This window comes from Malurus melanocephalus, unplaced genomic scaffold (genome assembly GCF_030028575.1).
Source record: "Malurus melanocephalus ecotype Western Australia unplaced genomic scaffold, MMel_1.1 scaffold_745, whole genome shotgun sequence".
Lineage (NCBI taxonomy): Eukaryota > Metazoa > Chordata > Aves > Passeriformes > Maluridae > Malurus > Malurus melanocephalus.
This window is the reverse complement of record NW_026623977.1, coordinates 35,040-48,736: the sequence shown is the minus strand read 5'-3', so window position 1 is coordinate 48,736 and position 13,697 is coordinate 35,040. Positions and strand designations below refer to the sequence as shown.

General features: G+C 35.7%; 1 protein-coding gene across 1 annotated transcript in view; it reads left to right on the top strand.

The window, feature by feature from the left end:
• Positions 1–13,697, top strand: part of SPAG17 (sperm associated antigen 17) — an 84,349-nt gene that overhangs the window by 35,711 nt on the left and 34,941 nt on the right. Inside the window, exons 14-20 of the mRNA XM_057384766.1 lie at positions 1,510–1,740; positions 3,640–3,728; positions 4,362–4,478; positions 5,325–5,479; positions 9,895–9,974; positions 11,540–11,622; positions 12,845–13,078. Of these exons, the coding sequence (XP_057240749.1) occupies positions 1,510–1,740; positions 3,640–3,728; positions 4,362–4,478; positions 5,325–5,479; positions 9,895–9,974; positions 11,540–11,622; positions 12,845–13,078 (989 nt within the window). The remainder of the gene's footprint in view (positions 1–1,509; positions 1,741–3,639; positions 3,729–4,361; positions 4,479–5,324; positions 5,480–9,894; positions 9,975–11,539; positions 11,623–12,844; positions 13,079–13,697) is intronic.

The following is a 13,697-nucleotide window of genomic DNA, read 5'->3' as shown; positions in this document are numbered from 1 at the left end:
TGTAATTATAGCCTACTGTAAAAGTTACCCTAACTTCAGACTTCAGTCTCGTGGTTAATGGGGAAGACAGTATGAGTGTTGACTATTGAATGACTAAGAGATGGAAGTATCTCAGAAGGACTTTATTTATTTATATTTGCAAACATACAAATGCTTCCTAATTCTGAGGAAAAACATAGCTGTAAAAATTGCAATTTTGATCTTAGAATGTAGAATGCATTTTGAGATACACTGACGTTGAATGTGTTTATTTATCAATGCCATTTTGGTGGTAAAGCACATGTATCTTAGGTAGACAATTTTTATGCAACAAAACATAGTCTCCAGAATGCATTCTGTGTAAGCTGTTGACATTAATCATGAAACTGCTTTATAACAGTCCTTTATCAAAYGAAGAATACATTCACTTCTCCAACCATAGTCACTTCTGCAGTTACCTTTTCTTGGAGTGTGCTTGCCACCATGACATATACTGGGAAAMAATCCCAAAGACTACATAAATACCCTCAGGTAGTATCAAAAGTCTGCTCTAGGTTATTAAGAAATATAAACATCCAAATCCCTTTGGTTACATTTATGTCATCATATAAGGATTTGAAGGTACTTTCCCAGCTCTTTCATCCTGCAGTCCCTTGTGTTGGATTAATTTACACTTGGCTGTGTTGTTTCTAGTTGTTGGTATATTCATTTTGCACAGTAAGTGGTTGAAGTATTCAGTATTGCTATAGACTTCCAGCTGATAGGTGTTGAATTTGATGGTCTTCACTGGACCATATKATACTGCCAGACCCTTCCAGCTTAGCTAGCAAAGCCTTTGCTTTTATCAAAGAGGATGATTAATTTAAACASAAGATGAGAGATCCAGCATTTTCAAGATATATGACATGCTTAGGTGCTTAACCACCCTCAAGAGAAATATTTCTAACTCACTATATTCTTAATTTGATTTGGACATTGTACTACCTGTCTTAAAGTTTAGTTCTTTGCATGATTTTCATTGCTATATGGACATGGATGCATACAAGCATAAATAGGATTTATTATTGCCTTTGCCTTTGCAAAGAAGTATGTACCTTGCATATTCTGTTTAAATAATGTGTAAAATTCTGTCTGAAGAGAGAAAAAAGTTGGTATTTGTCTGAGAAGCTGCATATAATGGAAGCATTTTGTGAACTGAAAATAACTAGTCACTAACTAGTCTGATAAAGTCTGCTCAGTACTTTAAAAACAACATCGTTTATATAAAGTTAATGAGCCAGAAGGTATTCAGGTATAGGGAACACTTCATTTAAGATGGATTAATACTTAGGCATATCATTTTGCAATTTGGAAGCATTCAACTTCGAATGCAGTGTAAAATGTAGCCCACATATGTTGATCCAGTACCATTAAGGAAATTGCTGTTGGCTTTTGCAAAGTTGCCAAGAACAATACACTTAAATATTCTTCTATTTATTTTCTGCTGAGCTGTAAGGACATTTTCAGTTAATGATTGTGATTCTTTTTTAGAACTTCTGAGTTGGGCTGAAGTAGTAAGAGCCTTCAGAGTGTTTACTTTTGAAAGCCTGAAGCTGACTGGGCTGAGTGACTCTGGTTTCCTGGAGAGCTCTGGATCTCTTGTTGAAGGTGGTTCTGAAGAGTCTTGTATCCCTTGGGATAAGCCAGACATGTTTGCAAGACAGCTGAGACAACTCTTTCTTATGGAAAAGAAGTTTAGCAGGGACTCTTCAAGTGGCTCTGGTAAAAAGCTTTCTGTTTGCATTAGTCCTGAAGAATTTGAATCCACTATTTGTCTTACAGTATCATTTGCCATTGCAGGCATGTGATTTTTCTTCCTTGTACAAGTCACCAAATTTTCAAGTATTGTATAGCCTATGCATTGAGTAACTCTATAGAAACAATAGAATAAAGAGAAAAGCTATTTTGTATTACAACTTTAACAACTGTAGATGATGCAGAGTGAAATTTTTGAAAATCTACAGTTTCTTCTGCAGATTCTGACATAATGAAAACTTGTTGGCCTGGTTAAAGGAAATGTGTTGGCCAAAAAGCAACATTAAATACAAGTGATTATTTTTTTCAGGAAAAGTRGAAACTAGGTCAGTTTAGACAACTATACCTATAGGTTCATAGGATCATTGTTTAGGTCGGCAGGGACCTCTGAAGGTCATTTATCCTGATACCCCTGCAATAAGCAGGGACATTTTCAACTAGGTCGGGTTTACTCAGAGTCCAATCTGATCTCCAGTCCTTCCAGGGATGGAGCATCCACCACYTTGTTCAGAAACYTGTTTMARTGYTTTACCACTCTCATAATAAAAAATTCTTCCTTAGATCCAGTCTGAATCCTCCATTCCTTTAAAAGTATCACYCCTATCACTACAGCTCCCACTAGAAAGTCTCACCTGAGGCTGCAATAATGTCTCCCCAAAGCTTTCTCTTCTCCAGGCTGAACAGATGAAGCCTGTCTTCACAGGAGATGTTCTCCATGCCTCTAATCACCATCATTGGCCCTTCTCTGGACCCATTTCAGCAGATCCACGCCTTCTCTGTGTAGAGGACCCCAGAGCTGGATGCAGKACTTTGTGATGTTACYCATGCTTTCCTAATAGASATGTCTAAGCAATCAGCTTAGATAGGCTGAAGCAGAAAAAATGTGCCCAGCTTATCTGCTTTYCTTCTGAAGCTTGGGAACATTTTTRGGTGYTAGKTTAKTTTGCTTTTATAYTAGTCACGAAATTAAATTTTKCARTGACAAGCATARCAAYATATCAGCACTTCKGTGACACAAAAGCAAAYACCWGGAAGATAAAACATTTGCTTTTAGGTTTCTTCAGTCTTCTAAAGCCAGTCAATAAACATGAGTAATTTCCAAGAGAAGCAGAGCCTAAAGGTATATATTTGGGAGTTGAGCTGGTTAAGGCACTTAAAAACAAATACTTTGTGGTGTATTTTCTGCCAGAAAGAGTAACTTCCTTGCACATGTGAATYTTGGTCAAATATTACTGACCTCAGCCCTAACTTAGGGAATAAAGGATTCTATTAAAAGCTAATAATCTTAAAAAATTAAGAGATAGAAATTAAAGTCCTCATGTGATGCTGTTCAGATCAGGTGCTCATTGTAACAATAGAATGACTGGTCAGATCCTCAGAAGTAATATTCTGTCTGTTGCTTATGAATCTCTATAAACCAAATCATTTTAAACTTTAGAATTTGCATTTTTTGAAAATATCAAAACAATTGGTTTTGCCTTTTATTTTAATTCATCTGCACAAAGGACTGCTTGTTAAAGTGTGAAGAAAAATKATTCTTTGTTTATGAATCTAGAGGATACTTCTGAGAGTATTTTTAGTGGGSCAGCATAGGTCAAATAAAGAGGATGATTTGAGTGGGTTTTATACAGTGTTCTCTTTTTTTTTTAAATTTTATTTAATTATCTGTCACTTGTCACTGGATTTCAAAGTGTTCTTTTAGTAAAGAAGGGTAGCAGAGCTGATCRTGTATAGGACAAGTGTGATAAAAGAAAGCTTCAACTTGATGTTGATCTCATCAGGGAGACTAAAGAAATKGCATTATTCCACCCTTAGCAAAGCTGAAATTTCTGGAACAATTCTTTAAATTCTGCTTTCAATTTCCAGAGGACTCAGAAACAGAGGACGAAGATGAAGGAGATGATCTTGATGGTCCTCTTGTGAACAAAAAATTGGATCGTCTTTTTTCTGAAATGGCAAGTGTGAGCAATGTGGTCAACTGGGCTTTACATGAGGCAACAGAAGATMCTGCTCAATGCCAGGACATGTTACTGGGGATTCCTTTGCAATGCTGCATGCAAATGTTGATCTTGTAATGTTTTACAAATACTGACATAACTTATAAGCACTGTGAAATCACTTTCTTTGAATTCCAAGGTGACGGGTCTCAGTAAAGCTGCTAATGATAATTCTGTTGAGCATGAAAGTTTAAAAGAAGTTGTCAAACTRTGTCACACTGGTAAACTGTGTGGTTTGGTATCTTCAGAATCACCTGTCTGCCATACATCCCATAATAAACATAGCAATTTTAAAATTACACCTTTCAAATAGATATGTTTGAAACTCATAATTGCTTACAGAGCTCAAAAACATATAAGCTAATAATAAAAGTATTTAAAATATTTGGTCATAAAATCCAAACCCAAAACCCCTTGGGAGTAATTGTATTTTTTATTAAACAGTGCCATATGGGTCTGCACATATGATTCATTATGCAGTTAATTGTGATGCAACATAAGGTGCTGCCTATTAATCCAATCAGATTACAGTCAATTTAATACAGCTGACACTCAAGTGTTGACATTCATTTTGGTTTGTTGTATTTTGAGGTGAGGCTGGAAAATTATGGCCTAGGAGAAAATTTAGAAGAAATAAAAAAGATACAGAGACGTTGCTTGACAGAATGGAGTATGGAAGAGCATTTTCAGCCACRTGTTCTTCTTCAGGTATTGATGAACTGSCAGTTTCATTCATACCCCACAGAACACTATAGAAAGTATTAGTAGTGGAGCTCAGGATGTTTTCCTGCTAGATAATTGATTCTGTTTTATCACTTTTTCATTTTTACTGAAACTGCTTTAGCTGCTTTTCAGTTCTTCATGTGCAATTTARTGTAATGGGTTTTTATTTCCTGGTTTGGCCAAGCTGGAGCTGTCCTRTTTGACAGCAATCTCTTAGCTAAACATCTGATGGAGACAAAACAACCTTGCCCTTAGGGATGACCCTCCATGGAAGTTTTGGGACTCATTAGCACAGTGTATGTGACTGTAAAATAATTTTCAACCTTCAGGCAATATAAATATTGAAAATGATAGGGCAGTGCAGAGTGGAATAATGTAGATCACAGTAAATCTCAGGGATGTGCAGGCCATACTGTAGGAAATTAAATACCGAGTAAGCTCAACTGAGATTAAAAGAAGCAAATTCATTTTCTTTTTATCTGGTGTAAGATGATTCTGGTTGCATTTACTGTTTATTTAGGTATTTTATTATTTAAACTTGTTTAAATATTTGATCAATATTTTAATTAATTTGGTTTCTATGTAGAAGAACTTTTTCATTCATGGTCAGTCAGAAGGTGGAGCAGAGTCTCTTTTCTCAACATGAAGAGCAATACAGTTTCCATTTCCACCTACCTGAATAATTCAGCTTGCTGGAATCCAAATGCTTTGAGTACATCTTGTAGGAGAGTAAAGTTTTGTAGCACCTTTTACTCAAAGCTGTGCTGTGTAGCCTCTGCTCATATATTACTGTCTGTAGGGAAGATGTACCTTTATTTCTTTCCTTTTCAGGTTCTTCAGACAGCATCCCAAGAATATAGATGTGTTGATTCCTTTTATCATACCCAAAGTAACTCTTTGCTACTGGTTTTTCACAATCCTATGAACCAATATCGTCTGTGCCAAGAGACTTGGAATGTTGCTCTGCACTCCAATGTTGGATTCAGGTAATTGATATTMTCTTCCTTGTCTCATTCACAGTCATTTTCAATTAAAACCTGCATGGGTGTGCTTGGGGAAAAGCTTTGAAATTAAGATATGTCTATGTGACACCTTTGTGTGTCATGCAAAAAGTGCCATATCAAAAAAATTCTGTTGAACTTTTCTGAGTGAGAACAATGCAGTGTGTAGCTCCTTATCACAAACCATAAAAATATAAATAATGCACACATGCACATAAAATCATATTAAGAATACCACATCAAGAATATTGTACTGGGGACATTTCAGGTGAAGGATGTTAAAAAAAAGTTCTAAGTATGCACTTACCAGGTTTTTCAACTATATATACATAAATTGAGTGATTCTGTGCAAAATTTCTTTTGAGAAAAGTTCAGATCTCTTTGTTAGTATTACAATTTTTTTCACTGAAGAAGACATTCTTCTTAATTCCTAGTCACTACCTGTTCCACAGGTAGAAGTGTGCAGGTGGTGGATATGTCTACTATTAGATCTTCTGTCAGTGGCCTATTTATTTTTGAATACATTTTTGCACTGAAGCAATAATATAAATGAGGATGTGGATCGATCTGTTATTCCAAATAATTGACTGAAAATTGAATAAGTGTCCATGCACTCATATGTAGAAATGTTAAAATGCCATGGAGAGATAGCTGAGCTGTCTTTAACTGTATCGTTCTGGTGCTCTATGGATTAGTTAGATTTATCAATTAGAATTTCAAGCAAATTATCCAATATAAAAACACCTCCTCTCCCCGCTTCTCTGCCCCCTCCCCCCAAATTTGTCTTCAGGTATCCCTTTCTAAGTTTAGTGTCTCATTTATCAGATTGTGGGGGATTTTTTAGTGTAAACTTTTGTTGACACTTAAATATTTGAACAGGTTTGAATACTGAATAGAAAGATGTGCCTTTCTAAAGCTGTATTTTTTATTGTACTTTGTGTTTTGATAATGGAGGCATGAACTGTTTCAATCYCTGACAATATTTGCTCTCAGTCAAGAAACTCTGTGTAGGTGCATTTCAGCTTTTCAGGCGCTTGGACTTAAATTATTTGCCATGAAAACAGGCTTTTGTGACTAAGACCAGAGCCAGAAGAGATTTACCAGCAGAAATTCAAAGTTCTTTGCAGAAAATGCTGGCTGCTTTGTGTTTTGTTGGGCATTTAGATCCACTAAAAGTCTAGTCAGTGGTTTTGCATTTATATAGCAACTAAAACCTTTGCCAAAAGATCAAGTGAAGCTGGGCCTTGTGTTCAGATAGAYCCAAGCAGAGGATCAGTGGTCTCAAGGTCTGTTACACAGAAGTTTGCTCTGACAGCTATTGTTACTCTTCTTTGTGACAATGGACTTTTAATGCCTAATTCAAATTTCTTGAACATGAACAGTTGATGTCAGTTTGGCTGCCTAGTGTATTCAGGGTGTCTGGGCAGGGTTGACACATGTGAGATCCAAACACCAGAGAGAGGTCACACACCCAGCACATCCAACATCTGCCTGGTGTTTGCAAACACTAACACCTCATCCCAACAGCATATTGGTGCTGTAGGGGCAGAGGCAGGTACCAACTGTTCATCTGTGGGGTTGTAGAACAATTTGAAAGGGCACTGAAATAGTTCAAGGCCAACTGAGAAATGGGAAAAGCTCTGCAAAGAAACCTGCAAAAGAAAAGTTGCTAATTTTGCATCCAAAGTAAAAATGATGCACATTATGTGGTAGTTGCATTATTATTYACTTTGGGGTGAAATTGTTATTCACTTTGGGGTGATTCCTCCTTCTTAYTCTGCCACATCCACTGGTAACAAGRATTAGACATTAAAGACAGCTTCTGCATGGGGCACACCTTTGTTCAGCATCATTTCACCAGGTTCTCTTTCAAAGCAGCAAGGAGTTCCTAAAGAAAATGGTATGAACAGGATGATTTGGCCTTGCTCTTTTTTCATAGATGTATTCAACATCACTGCTGTGTGTGCTGCTTAGAATTTTTGAAGAGCTATAGGCCCTCTTTTGGTTGTGTTGCATGACATAGATACCTGCCTATACTCTGCAAAATAATCAGTACATTTTCAGACTTTATTCAGCTTTATTGCTAAAGATCATTTCAGATTTCCAGGCAAASTATCATAAATATTTGCTTGTGTATGTTTCCAAGCAACATAACACTTCTGTGGAAGACACTCATTAAATACCTGGAGTGCTTCAAACTGTTGCCTGCAATTCCAGATCCTGCCAAGTCACCAGAAACAGCCACAAAYTCTACTTATTAATTAAGTGGTAGTGTTTTACCTTTGTATGAAATAACTGACTCCTGATGAGTTTAGTAACTATTTATTGATCTTTATTTTATTGAAATTACTATTAATCTAATTTTATTATATCTTTAATAATCACACTTCCAGCACAGAAGACTTAGAAATGCACAACAGATGTGTTGCTTGATAAGGAGGTCTCTACCTGTGTTCATTTGCTATTTCTTCATTGTGACATCTTACAGAACACAGACCAACTTTGTAAGGTTGTTTCATTGTTTCTGTCTGAAATAGAATTCTGTTATCTGCTAATCTGTTGGTTACAGAATCACAGAATAATTTCATTTTGTTTACAATGAGTCCTGTTCCAGCAAATTCTCATGCAAAGAGGAAATTACGTTTCTGACATTGCAGCAGCTTTTTCTCCTGGAGATCCCAGTTACCTTCCTTCTTCTTAATGGCTATCAGGTCCTGTAGTTCATGTAGAACATCCAAAAATTCAGAAATTGTGCTGTTTAAAGGATAGGTAGCAGAAGATTGCCTGTGAATTTTAATGGATGCTACTGATAAGTGTGTATATGAAACATTTWAACTCTGCTTAGGATAAGTGGCCACTCTATCAGGAAGCCAAATGAATTCAGGCACTATCAAAACTATTCTTTTCCTCAAAGTTCATCTTAATGACATTTGTTTACAGTTTCATAGTAAACACATTACACAAGTTACTGGAAAAGAATAATCCTTTCTGAGAAATGCTTCTGAGTCAGACATTGGCAGTAGTGACATCAGAATACATATTAATAGAATGTGTATTTTAGACTTTGAATGACTGTTTCATTGGCCTAACATATTTTCCACACGAATAATCTCTTTTTTTATTTATAACGTATATTCATCTTCAAATTATTCCAGTACTGGCAACTCTATGTTCCAACCTAGTCTTGCCTTGTGTTTTCAACACTCTAAGTTTTTATAGCTTGCACACTTTTCTTCAGATACAAGCAGAATAACCTTCTCTCTACTGAGTATATGTACTGATCAACAGTTTCTCCATGCAAGTTTCCCAAAGCAGACTGCACTTACGTTGCAAAAATTTGGAGAGACTTTTGTGTCTTGAAGCTGCACATGAACTGTGTACATGGATTATGTATTCATTCTCTCAGATATACAATGTAATGCTGCAATAAGAACTTTAAAACCATCATGAGGTCAAGAATTGATTGTGTTGTCTGCATCGTCATATCCAAAGCCTCTTCTCCATACAGAGTTTTTTAATACAATTGAATCATCTTGAACTTGTAATTACAAAACGTCATGAAGATGCAGAAACTGAATCCTTCAAAAGCTCCTTTTAATTTTGCACACGTGAAGAATTTTACTTTAAAGAATTGTGATAAAGCTCTGAATGAAGGGTTGAGTGGCAGCTGCATATGAGATTCCAAGGCTTCCTCCTTTCTTGAAAGCAGCTTTTTACACTGAATTACTTTAGCAGTSATTTCWGACACCTTTGGAAGATGAAACAATSCAAYTGCAGATGCCAGCTGCAAACCCTGYATCAGCTTRTCATTCAATTCTCACTTCAACTTAATTGTTACTTGTGAGTATTATCAATTTATGCCAGGTTATAATTCTCTAATCTGGATTTGGATGACAATTTCCAGACATCTTTCTTGTCACACCAATAAAGAAGAGCTTGACATTGCTTACAATAACACTTGAGTGCCTGAACAAACAAATGAAGCATATTCTAAAAGAATCAAGAACAGGTCAATCAAGAACTACTAAGAAAATAAACTATTCAGTGATAAAACAGTGAGGATTAGAACAAGTCTGAACCATCTTGAAACTGAATGTCTCTTCTGATTTCCTGGATTTTTCTTTAGGAGCAGGTGTTCTTTGGCAGACAAGTTTCTTGTATTTCTTTGCAGAAACAGTAACCAAAGTTCCAAGTATAACATGTACTAAGCAAATAYTAGCTGGGAAAAAGTACCAGTTCCTGTAAAAACTGAGAGAAACCCTGTCAAATACAAGCCTTGTCTCAAAGATTGTAGAATAATACTTGTATAAGAAACTGAGAAGCCAAGTGATCTTGTTTAACCTGAAATCATATTAGCAAAAACTGTATTATGTTAAATAGAGGGATATTCTATTTTTCAGGAAATACCTTGAGGTGGTGGCCAGCACAATTGAAGACTGGGTGAAAGAGGAAGAAGCTAAATACCAAAAAGAGATGATGGGTAAGGAAATAGTCTTTTAAATTGGAAAAAGCCATGGCAGAGGGCCCTCTTAGACTGTCTGCATGTGTTGTCAAAAAAAACTGGCTTTACTAAGAAAGCYAAATGTGGRTATCTTTTTGTTTTATTCTAGGAAATTAATTTTTCATTCTAAGTACTGAGGCACAAATTTGTTCAGAGCACAATTGAATATGTTTTTTCATAGGATAACCTTATTTTGACATCTATATAGGCATATATATGTTTTGGAATTAATGAAATGTATATGTTTTAATAGCCTGCATCTTTCTCTGTTCTGAAAGCAGACCTTTAGTAGCAATTTGCATACTCATAGCTGTTTACAGCTGATTACATACAAATATGAATCTGTTCAGATGACTGAACATATGAAGAGGTGAGCAATAGTTAAAGCTGGCAARATAGTTCAGTAAAATTCCTGTTTAAAGGGCAGGATAAAAGCTTGAAGTCAGAAGCTGTGGGCTATAAGCTAAAGCTGGAAACTGGAATTGAGAAGACTGCAGAGCAAACTTGAATTACCAGCAACATTTTGGGTAGTGAAAGCTGTAAGCAGTTCATACAGTAACTGTTCAGCAGGGAGTGGAGGCTGAAAACCCCTATTGACAAAAAAGAACTTCTGTCAAGGTTGTCTACTTGTGCATTTAAATGGTATTAACAATGATTTATGTTTAACCTTTGCTTTTTTACCTTTTTTTAGAATGCAYTTGAAACCTCCCAGGCTTAGCAGTTAGCATTTACAAAAATAGAAACATTAGTCCTCAACCCAATTAACACCTCTGATTATAGTTTGGAAGCTAAAAGTACAGTTATGASCACTAAATCATAATTTGTACATATCTAGCTGTCACAGGAGCTWGATTGGATCTTGCCCATGTGGTGCTTCATGACAGATAAGATTCAYAGAGCAGCTCACTTGCTGAAAGGAGATAATCACCTCTAGCTGGAACATGCAGATGGGCAACAGTGTCCTTAGGTGGTTTCAATTTCACTGACACTGCAATTTCTGCTTTWTCATACAAAGTAATTTATCTAGAGGTTTCTGCTAGTATACTTTAATTTTTATTTCTAGAAGGTAAACATGAGRTATCCAAGTGTAGTATAAAATCAGACTCATAAAAGATACACTTTTAATAAGTCATAGATKCTATGAAGCCATAATAGTAAATGAGGGATATGGTGTTTCTTTAGTGAAGGTTTGAAGGTTCAGATGGTATTTTTTGGGGGGTTTTCTTCTGGAAATGTTGTAATGTCTATGACTCTGGTATTGAGCTTGTTGTTACTCAGTTAAAAAGCAAACAAACAAACACGTTGCCAGAACAAAGCCTTCAACAGCAAGAAGCAGAGAGCCAGTCTTTGCATATGTTGAGATAACACACTTTGTATTTTATTTCTAGAAATATTTAATATTTGCTTTATTGTACTTTTATTCTTTTACAATTTTTAAATATACATCTTTATTTACTTACACATCTTTTCTCTTTTTTTTCAATTTTAAAAAATTATTCCATTTCCCTATATTTATTGCTTATTTTCCCTTTCACTTTTCAAAGGTGCCACATCTGGACCTGAGAATGAAACAGAATCTCAACCCAAGGAGGAAGAAGGTCCCATTATCAGAGAAAATTCTCTAAAGGTGAGGCAAAAATAGATGTGTTTTTGAAATGGACTAAATAGCTTTCTTAGGAAGATCAGCCTTTGTTCTTACATAGGCTTGACTGAGTTCTCTTAGTTTTTCTTCATTATTTTCATTATTTTTTTTTATATGTTGTTTCCTTTAATTTATTCCTTCCTGATTGTGAGTTATGTTATGTTRTTTTCTTAAGAGAAGACTATTTAGAGTTATACTAGGCATTCCAAAGCTATTTATGATTGCAATACTAGGAAATGGAAGTTATGGATAATATCCTACTATTTACTGAAGTTGTATGATTGTAAAGGTATGAAAAGATAAKATCCAAATTCCTTGAAGTACTTGTACCCAACTCTGCTTTCACTGTCTACAGCTCTTTGAAATCAGGGAATGTAAATATGGTACCTTATGTTAGAAAATCCCATTTTAGAGGTTTAGTCCATGATCATTCACTACAGATTGGTTGACTTGCCCAGGTTTACACAGTAATCTTCTGGCTGAGGTAGGAATTAAGCACACAATTTCTTAGTTCTTAGCATTGATGCTGTCCATTAATCTGCACAAATCTGATGTTCTATTCMCCTGATGTTTTTTTGAATCCTCACAGACAAAGTATGTCTCATCTTACTCATAGTGTGCAATGCTGTGCAGTTCAAGTCCTGATAGGGAATGTAGATAAGAAATGGTGTTAACTGTCACAGCTCAAGCAAGGCTAACACCTGACTTGGAGCTCTGAATACTTGCCATTTCCTCCCCAGAAATGCTGTCTACAAAACCCTAAATACTCAAAAACATCTCAAATKTCTTCCTGATGCAGGCTGATAATTTTAGCATTGATACCTCATTCTTCTTTCTGAAAAAAAAAATCATTTTATCTCACTGTTGCATTTGGGCAGTTAACTAATCCCAGTGATGCATTGTGGTTGGGTGGTAAACATTGTGGCAAAGTATACAACAAAATCATTCTCCTGTGACTGATTGTGTWAGATATGAATTGATGACCTGATTGATCTCCTGTGGTCAACAATGGCTGAATGAATAAGTAATTTTATCCAAAATTTGGTGCATAATATAGTAAGACTTTTAATATATTTGGAAACATGTCTTAACTTAAAACTTTGATTTCTTTGTTTTTGTTTGCCTCTACTTTTTTCAGCCCCACTTAAGACATGTCTTGTAGTAAAAAGATAAACACAGTATKTTTAATTCCTAATGTTGAATTTAGGCTTGGAAGTTGGAGCAGGACCGATTACGAGAGGAGGAAGCAAAACAAAAGGAAGAACAAGAAACAGAAGAAAATGTGAAAAGTAAAAAGAAAGGACAGGAGACAAAAGATAAAGGATTTAAAGAGCCCAGCAAAAAACCTTCTGAAGAGAAATCTCCAAATAAGCCAATACAAGCCCCTGAACTTGAGGAAGAKCAGAGCACTCCAGAATCAAGTTCTGAGAAAGTTTATAAGGTCARGAGTTGTATTATAAAACCACATTAGAAAAGTGCTAACTATATATAGAGTCAAGATTACAGCAGAGCTATTATCTTTTGTGAAATTTGAGTTCAGGGCAAATTAAGCCTAACTGGGTCTTTTTACCTCCATTGTTTTAGCAGCAGATCCTTTTCTAAAAGTTTTGAAAAGCAGTTTTTGTTATTTAAGATTATCCTAGACCAGACTACTTAATTTTATTTTTTAGTGCATATGACAAACATAGATTGATCATATGGTTTTTGTGGGAGAGGATAGGAAAGGGGAGCATAAGAACTTGACCCATCTCCCATATTAGGAGACCACTAGACCTAGTTGAAGTTTTGACTGTTCACACTGGAAACCACTTTTTCTTCCATTTCTTCTTTCAAAATTCATGTTCTTGATGTGCCCTAATCTGAAATACACATTTTTTTCTGTGTTTCAGGAAGTAGCTYCATTGGCATGTGTGCAGTGGGGAATGTAGAGCTCAGCTTACTCTTGGAGACTAAAGCACATGAAATCTAAACTGCAATTGTGCTTCATGTCCCTAGCAATCCCAGGAGCTCACATCCAGATAGTAAAATAGAGACAGTGGCTCCCCTTTTTCTGCCTGATG